Here is a 9,270-nt window from a genome sequence, read left to right on the forward strand (position 1 = left end):
CATCGCACACTACCATGCAAGTAGCAGAGCATCCTTCGAAAGAACGTCACACATCCCTCTAGCTTAGTACATGCCGTCCCACAACTACGTGCTGCCACAGAGCGGTCCTCTCACAACACGAGTCGTAGCTGCCTGCGCCCTGGGGTGCGCCTCGACATGCCCTGCTTATTAACAATCTCCTCTACGGTGGCGCGCTACACTGCACATCTGGATGATGAACGCGATTCCACGAGGCCCCACGTAGACACGTGGAGGACCGGTTGTTTTCAAAATACCTGCACGGCTTTTCCCCGTGCAACACAAATATGAGAGCCTTTCTACGGTGAGCGGCGACAGGTCATTTTGCCTTGGCCGCTCGAAAGAGGGACATTGGCAGCTTCGCAACTTGCAGAACTGTCTTCGGCTCAATCTTAAGCTTCTTTCCAGAGCGCTTCCTGCTGCTGCTCGACGGACTCGCGGCGGCACCCCGACTGTGGCCAGTTGTCGATGCGCCATGAACCTCTCCATCACTCCTTGAGGCTCTCGGATCCGACCCCTCGAGCCCATTCTGCTTGCCTCTGCTACTGCTGCGGCTCACGCTCTTTTTCCGGAAAAAGCGAGCGCCCTCGCCTCCGCTCCCAGAGTCAGACTCCACGTGAGAACTGCTCCCGCCTTCATCCCGCAGCGCACTCAACATCGACTGTAACATACCACTTGAAGATGCATGGCGTCGCGACGTGTCACGGCTCCGGTACAGACGCAGGAATCGGCGCAAAACGCGTTTGTCGCTTCCCGGCGTCAGCAACCTATACAAAAAAAGAGCGGCCATGCAGCAGTCGGTGGTTTTGTCCCTTCTGATCAATCTGGTGAAAGCACACGGGCAAAGCTAGAAGCGAGCAGCCCCTAACCTTGCGTTCTACACATGTAAGCAGGTGACCATACTTACCGCTCATTCGCAATGGCAAGTGCTGTGTTCCCAGCATCATCTTGAGTCATGACATCTGCCCCCATTTCCATCAACGTTGCAGCCACAGAATACTGGCCAAAAAACAGAGCAGCGAGTAAGGCAGTGCGCCCTTGGGAGTCCTGCACCGTAAACAAGCACGGCCCACTCAACAGCTACTTTTCCGAAACAGGACTACAGTAGATACCTCTCTTGTAATAGGAAGCGAATAAACCTATCCTACCGAGCTCCACTTCTAAGTCGAATGCATACTAACCTTCGCTTCCAGATCGATTGACTTGGCTTTCTTTAAAATCGTTTTGGCAATCTTATCGTTTCTCAACCGAATGCAAACGAGCAAAGGGGTCTCTCCCTCAGTTTTCTCCGCTTTGTTGCAATCAAGGACTTGAGTCTGTGTTGCGAGGATCCATCTACCTTCGCACGCCCTCTCCCCTTGAGCATTTTCCACCACCTGCAAATGCGGCTGCTGCTGAAGGCTGTTGGGATGCACCTTCACTCCGTATGGCTCTTGCGTATGGTCCAAGAAATAATTTACCATGTCTTCGTGGTTTTCCATGCATGCTACAATCAGCGGAGTCATCCCTGAAGCGCAAGCCATAAGTCACTAGTGGGCTCGAATATGTACTACACCCACATGGCATGGATAACTTTACCTCTGCTGCTGGCATCGGACACTAAAGAGTAACGTGTTAAAGTGAGCTGCACTAGCGTTACCTTCAAAGTTGGCCTTGTTGACATCTGCTCCGTGGTCAATCAACCGCTCAACACAACTCCCTAGCCCTTCCTCCGTTGCAGCCAGTAGGGCGGTCTGGCCACCCTCACCCCGTGCATCCACATTGCATCCACTAGCGAGCAGCAGCTCCAGTACCTGGACACGACCTTGTTTTGCTGCCTGTGAATAAGCGCAAAGGAAGCCGAGGATTGGTGAGCTGACCTCAAAACGGTCCCAGAGAAAAACAACGAACCCTGCAAACCATCATTTCTCTCACCTGCAGCAGTGGCTTGGACCACAGTGGATGGGTACGGTTCATTAGGTCTGGATACTTGTCAATCAACAATCCGATGCTATCAACGTCATTTTTCGCCACAGCACAACTCAGCACGTCTGCATCCACAACACCCAGACAACAAATTAGTGACTCCATAGTCTAGGTGTGAGCATGCAAACTGCAACTGCGATCGCCCGGTGTTCAGTGATTTACTATACAACGCTGGTCGTGTTCTTTTCGCTCACCCGTTAGTACCCATCTTTTCCCCTTCTCAGCGCCTGCACCAGCTTCCAAAAAGAGAGGTAGCCACTTCGGGTTCAACTGATATGCCATCTGTGAAGAAAAAAGAAGCAACACCAGGTCTGGCGGGATTGAAAGAAGTGCCGGCGGAGGAAAATTTACGAAGAAATGGGCTGCTACGGACAAGTGAGCTTACCAATGTTGGAGTGTACGAATTGTGGCCCCGCGAGTTTGGGTCCCCTCCAGCTTTCAAGATGATACTGATTATCTCTGGCGAATTGACCTCGCATGCTACGCAGAGAGCGCTCTTGTATGTGCGTACTCCTGGGCACTTCACATCTAGTGCCGCACCTCGAGCAAGCAGGCGCTGCGGAGGACCACACCACAACAATAAAAAAAAGACCAGCCTGCTTAGTTGAATGCGCGAATCGGCAGCCAACGGACAACGGCCCATCCACCAAAAGTGGCTTTGCATGCATGGCACGCTTAGTTTTTACACTTAGTGCAGTGGCTGAGCAGTGACCAAACGGCACTACACAAGACAATTTTCACCTTGACTATCTCTGCGTCATTGCGCCGTATTGCCGTTTGCAAGGGGAAGTGGGCACAGCGGAGGTCATGGGGATTCGGCGAAACCCCTAGGTCAAGAAGAGCCTCCACAAGGTCTAGTCGGGAAGCTTCACAAGCCCGCAGGAGAGGCGATTTCCCCAAATAGTCACAGACGTCGATTTGAGCTCCCCTTTTGATCAGCTGCAGCCAATAGAACAAAAACCGTAGGAAAATGCTAGAGCCATTGCCAAAGTAAAGCGTAATAGAAAGCGACACATACATACATATGACCGCAAATACAAGCACGCAAATAACATGTTCACTAACTCCACAGGGAAACAACCCATTCACCTCTTGACATCAGTTCACCCGCAGCGTACCACTTTCAAAGTCTCTTGGTCCTGAGTCTGTATAGCGATCGAGACAGGAAGCGTAAGCACGTTGACGCCCCCATCTTCTGACGTGTCCACAACAAACGGTGCATTGACCAGCAACTCGCTGCCACGCTTTGCTTGAAGTGTCAGCAGTGAGCTGCCCCGGTAAGGAGCCGAGGCACACAATTCCGTGAACTGCAGAGAAAGAATGCAAATACAAGGGAACAGGCGAAGTAAATCACGTACAGATACAAGAGCGCTCACGCCCCTTTACAGCCGCATGGTTGGAGACCCTTAAATGTGTATGTGCTCAGTGGCCAGTTCTGGGTGTGAACTTGCTGGGTCCGCACGCCAACGGTCTGCAACTGGAGTGCACTGTGTCGGTGTCCCCCACCTCTTTCTGCACAACCTTCGTCAGCGATGATATCTGATCATGAAGACCCAGCTTCACTGCATGACAGAAAGAGCGGTAATGCGTCTCCATGCCAACCTTTGAAAGAAGGCATTTGGATGCGAGAGAGCCCACGATTTCAAGAGATGCCACAACAGGATGTTTTTCCTCCTCCTCAGCAGCTGCGAGGCTTTCAGCTGCAGCGAGTCCTGCGGCATCCGCAGCTGCTGTTGTGTGCTCGATAGCGGTTTGACACGCAACTGCGGCTCCCTCCCCTGCTGCAACTGCCGCCGCAAGTGACTCTAACTGTTGCTGCAGGCGCAGCACAAGCTCCCTCTGTGCCCGCACAGCGCACTGCTCAGGATCCTCTGCCTGATCGCTCGGAACTTCGCCGTCAACTTGAATCGGTTCGAGTTGCAGCTGATTTTCCAATGCCTTTTCTTTTTCTTCTAACAGCGCTTGCTGCTCCTGCAGCCTCTCCGCAACTGCAGCATGCTGCTCTTTCAGGCACCTAGCTTGTTCCATATGCTGAATGTGTTCCTTTTCCTGCTGATGTAGCAGCCGACGCAGTTGCTTCTCCTCCTGAAGCTTTCTCTCGTAGTCCTTCCTGTGTCGCTTGTTAACTGCTGTTGCATTCCCCACGAGATAATCGGCCAAGACCGTAGCTGCATCAAGCCTCATGTTAGTAAACGATGCGTCGAAGTGGAGCAAGTTGGGCCAGTTGTCTGCCGAAAAATCCGTGGCCACGTTTGTGAAGGTTAGCTCATTACTCCTTGCACACCGGAGCGAAAGACGTTCTAAATAAGGCAGGTGCGTTGTCAGCAGTGCAGCCAAGCCCTTATTTGTCACTTCATAGCAGAAATCGAGACAAAGGCTCTTTAGCACTCCGCCGATAATGTTGTCTTCCTTTCTGCCGTGCAAAACGTCCATCAGGCGGGCTACAGATGCATCTTTCAGGAGGGAGCAGCCGCTGAAGTCCAGAGAAAGTCCCGCAGCCCGTACCTCAGGGTGCACAGCTTTGCAAGCCAACGGCACCACCTGTTCCATCAAGACACGAGCGTCAACCCCCCGGAACATACCGAAGGACAATACTCCATCCGCAGGCCGATACTTATGCTTACAGAGCAGGCGGCATGTCTGCCGCAACAATAAAATACCCTCCGCGTCGAGCAACCTCTCCACGTGGGGCAAGTACAAACGCCACCGTTCATTCTGTACTGCAGGCACCGCACGCGGGGCTGCCCCCGAAGTCGCCGCCAAAGTAGCACTTCCATGCTGCTGCTGTTGCTGTCTCAAGTGCTGTGCTGCAGCGGCAACAGCCTGCTGCTGCTGCAACTGCTGCTGCTGCAACTGCTGCTGCTGCAACGCCGCTACCTGCTGCTGAGCCGCCGCAGCAGCTGCTGCAGCCGCCCTTGACGCAGGCACCTGCTGCACCGTTACAGTGCCTAGAGGCGCTGGGGGCACTAAATCATCCAGAATTTCTGGCTGACCAGCAGCTGCAGTAATACGCGCCATTTCTGCTTCGTCAACCTCATTGATGGTAACGCCGCTTAGAGCTCCCCCATCCGCAGCAAGGCCAGGGAGCTGTCCAACAGGAGCCACGTCCACCTCTATTGGCCCTTCCCCCAGATTGAGGCTATCCTGCATCTCTGGATGCAGTGACTCGCTTTGCTGAGCCATCTTGCAATGTACGGAAGCCAAGACCTGGAGTAACTGTTGCAAATGAAAGTCACCAGCGCTGCTGACTGTTGCTGAGTGCTATCGAACCAGAGAAGGGTATGGATTGGGGCGAGCGAAAAAAAGAATGCAGCAACAGTAGAAGCCAGTTGCTCGCAGAACCGAACGATCCACGTCGCCTATGACGTGCACACCGAAAAACACAAGGAGTCCAGATTGAGGAAGTGTCTCCGTGTACCCCTGGGCCAAGTTATCAACCACAACGGATAAAGAAGAAGAAGTGAAGTTATCTAAGCGGGTGTGAATACCAACGGGCTTTTCACTGGGAGAAAGCCACTGAAACAGGGTGAGCTATGTGCACGTCCAACCGCCACACTACCCATGCACCGCAGAAAGGCACAATTACCACGCCCTCTTCGCTAAATCCGTGATGTGGCCACGACCTCTTCTATCCGTTGCTTTAGCCAGTCTGGAGCGAAGCAAAAGCACCTCCAGGTGAACTAATTCCGCTTGGGACTTCGGGGGCTACACAGTCGCGCCAACCATTTTTCGCAGAGCCAGCAGCGGCTCCGCGGTCTTCTTCTCAACGTCTGTTCACCGCCTATGCCCCACTGACTCAAGGAGCGGATTCCTAAAGAACAGCGCCACGGGGCTCTCCCTGGGGGCCAGGTGCACGGCCGCTGGCCATCTTCCGCCGGAAGAAGTGAGAGGCCACCAGCTAAGGGTCGGATGTTGGCGCAACGGGTTGGCACCGCTATCGCCACCAAGTTTAGGGTCCTTTTGATTGGGTACAGAAGAAATCCAGCACCTCCACCTTACTTCCAAACAGGAGCTTCACGGGCGATGCTCAAACCAAACACGCCAGCTAAGGAGCAACCCCTAGGAAACCATAAAGGAGGTAATAAGGAGGACGGCCTTCGGGCTAAAGAGCGCAAACCTCACCAACCAGTGTCTGCTAGCTCTTCTTCAGTCTGGTGAATGACCTTGCTGATGCTTCAGCTACACCCCCCGTCAGCCGTATCGGCGTGCGCGTTGCTCCCACAGTGAGGGGAGGCCGCACCGGCCGACTGAAACTGCTGTTCTACCTCCCGGGTGGCTGGATATCGTTGGCTGAATTGCTTTTGCTCTTGCTGCCTCCGCAGCAAACGAGGAGGGCGCCCCGCCGTCCAAGCGACGCAGCCCACCGGGCAGCAGCCGCCAGCAGGACTACACGTCCCCGCAACCCCTCTGACTCGACCTCTCACTTCACCTCAAGAAGTACAATCTCGATGGTAATGGGAAGCTCACGAAATGAAGAGAACAGAAGCCCCGAGGCTCCAGAAAGGTAAAACGGCCACGGAGCAGCCGCTACAGCTGCAGCTGTTAGGAAACGACACGGAAGGCCCCGCATAGGAAGCCTACCTTTGCTTCTATAGAGAGCCAAACGACTTCTCACCCAAAGGCGTAGAATGCCGGACTCTGCCAATTTCGCTGTAGTCTCAGACGCCAAGGCTGCAGTTGCTGCTGCACCGCTGCTCGCTGCGGCTGGGGCGGCCAGCGGCAATTTTGCTGCTGCTGTCGCTGTTTAAAATGCGCTGCTTCAAAAGCCGTTTTTATGTGCCAATTCAAGTAAAAAAACATTTGCACGGGCATCTGCGTTGTCTTTCGGATTCTCGTGATTTTACACTTCGCACTGCTTGGGTGTGAGGTGCTGTGACTGTCCGTCTATGGGAAACGTAACCGTCCATGGAAATACCATTTCTGTGAGGGAAATTGGTATCAGGACGTGAGCGTCTAGATGCGTCAGTTACGAAAGCATCCTCGGTAATGGGGCCTACACTTTCATCAATTGGAAGGTAGCACTGGCTGCTCTTGAGTGCAACCATTGTTGGCTGGTAGCTCCACTGTGAAAACAACAACCTAGCAATATATATTCCCAAACAGTTAGTTCCTGAGGCTTCTCTAGTTCCGACAAACGTCTTAGTTGGTTGTGCTGTTTTACGTGCTTGACTACAAACTCCGCTGGCCTAGATCTTCGTTCGCTACGCTACCTGTTTGAAGTATTGGTCGATAGAGAACGAGCTGAACGTATTTGGAGTACATTCACAGGACGTTTAGACCTCACCTAAGTCCCCAAGTGCACGCTTTGTGTTTCCTTCGAATTGTTACACGTAAATGGTTGTCGGGGCAGTCTAAGTTGGTTATACGTAGAACCGTCTAGTGGGTGTTGGCACGTCTGGCTGAATGGGCAGATGAACCCTTACTTGGCCTTAGTGGAGGAAATATGTGCAATCAATACGTCTTAACAAGTACCTACATTGCTTCCAGATATAACTAGAATAGCTGGTTTGCGGGTACATGTGGGGCTGTCCTGAATCGCGAGATGCAGGAGGATGCATTGTAAAACACAGCAGGCCTCCTCTTCTTCCACATTTGAAGGCACTTACGCCGCTGAAAGCACGACTCCTGGAGGTTTGTGAGGGAGTCCAGTTGCATTAAATGATATCTCATCTTAATTATTTTGGCTGGCTTGCAGCTTACTGTATGTTGTGAGACGAGACACGCAATACGCTTGGTAGCATCGCATTATTCACTGGGCGCAGCTGCGAATAAAAGCTTTCACCCCCACAGCAGGGCAACCCTTTACATATTCGTGAGTAGTACCAAAGTTATCAAATATGCATTTATACAAAAAATTTGGACACCCCTACTAGCAGCTTCATAAGAAGTCTCCAATTATTTCCCTCCCTGATTTTGGCACTCTCCTTGTTGCATTCGTGACGGAGGTCCAGCCATTGGAACAATAACTTTTCAGCAAGCCAACAATTGAGAAAAACACGAAACCATAGTCTACTACTCACATCCCTTTCGGGAGAGAAGTACCCTCTACATGACAACGAGCTCAACGAGGTCATTTGCATCTTAGGAGGTGTTGGCATGAAGTATAAAGCAGGCTCAAACAGGTGGTGAGCGCCTAATGCAGCGAGCGAAGTCTTATTAAGAATTCGATAGTGAACGAGTTGATCTGCTTGGTCGGCAGCTTTCGCAGTAAACGCACAATTACTTCGCAGTAAAGTATTTCAAGTTAATCACCAACGTTGTTGCTGACACACACTTTCAATGCTTTACCGGCCCAGCATTGTATCATAAGAACATTCAGTTCTGCGATAAATCTCGAGTTGCCTAAGTTGCGCCCCTTGGCGGACGAATCCACCCTTGGGAACCCGGAATCTCAGCGACACAAACAACGAAACACTGTGAAACCCTTGTTTCTGAAGTGCCTTCCGTCTCGCAAACGGAATTAGATTGATGTCTCCCGCTATATCGCATTGGGTTGGCTGTCAGCAGAATGCTACCAATACACCAATAGACCACAGGGTTCTAGATCTTATCCGAGTGCTACTGTGAGCTACAGTTAAGCCCCACTACATATCATGGGAGATCCCTTAATGTGACTGACCTCTTCCAGAGTCCAGTCGGCCTGAGAGCTGCGGCGCAAGCGCCTGGAGTTGCGGGAGATAAGGCAGACTGTCATGGGATCCAAGGTAGCTTGTTGCAACTCATAGTGCAAGGCATTTACTCACGCATAGATAAACAAGCCTTCGTGACTGTATCCATGAATAGTGTAGACCGTGAAAGTGTAGTTGGTGAAGATTTTAGTTGCCTTCCGTTTGCCCGTTTGTCAATTAGGGTCATGTAATGATTCATTTGCATACTTCAGACAGACGTGCCAGCATCGAGCAAAGTATGCTGCATCTGCCTTCACCCTTCGCTCGAGCAGCATACATTCTCATGTGTTGGGCTTGGACCGAAAGATCGACGTAGTAAATTGTACTCCGCTCCGTTTGCTGTGCAGCTCAGGCTACCTTCGGCTGCTTCTGTTGTTTCGGTCAGTTCATGCGATTGCCTCCTCCAGCATCGAGGCAATTGCTTGCCGAGGCTACCAATACCTGATATTGCGGCAGGTGAGCAGAAGACCGCTTGCTTATGCGCAAAGTACATCAACCTCTGCTGTGCTCTGGTCTTTGATCCTGCTGACTTCACGTGCTAAGGTTGCGTTGCCACGATTTTTGGTGAACACACCGAAGGTAAAATGTGATTATGACGCCATAGTTGAGCGGGCCTCCC

General features: G+C 52.0%; 1 protein-coding gene across 1 annotated transcript; it reads right to left on the reverse strand.

Moving 5' to 3' along the window:
- Positions 1-337: 337 nt before the first annotated feature.
- On the reverse strand, positions 338-5,166 carry EMWEY_00048500 (ankyrin repeat-containing protein, putative; the record flags this gene model as incomplete). Its single annotated transcript, XM_013479384.1, has 10 exons — positions 338-785; positions 926-1,065; positions 1,200-1,525; positions 1,658-1,835; positions 1,933-2,048; positions 2,178-2,265; positions 2,369-2,539; positions 2,725-2,922; positions 3,102-3,290; positions 3,490-5,166. 10 exons carry the CDS (start codon positions 5,164-5,166, stop codon positions 338-340), a joined length of 3,531 nt encoding a protein of 1,176 aa, XP_013334838.1.
- Positions 5,167-9,270: the final 4,104 nt, after the last annotated feature.

The sequence above is a fragment of the Eimeria maxima genome, genomic scaffold (genome assembly GCF_000499605.1).
Source record: "Eimeria maxima Weybridge genomic scaffold, Emw_scaff1100, whole genome shotgun sequence".
NCBI classification, from domain to species: domain Eukaryota; phylum Apicomplexa; class Conoidasida; order Eucoccidiorida; family Eimeriidae; genus Eimeria; species Eimeria maxima.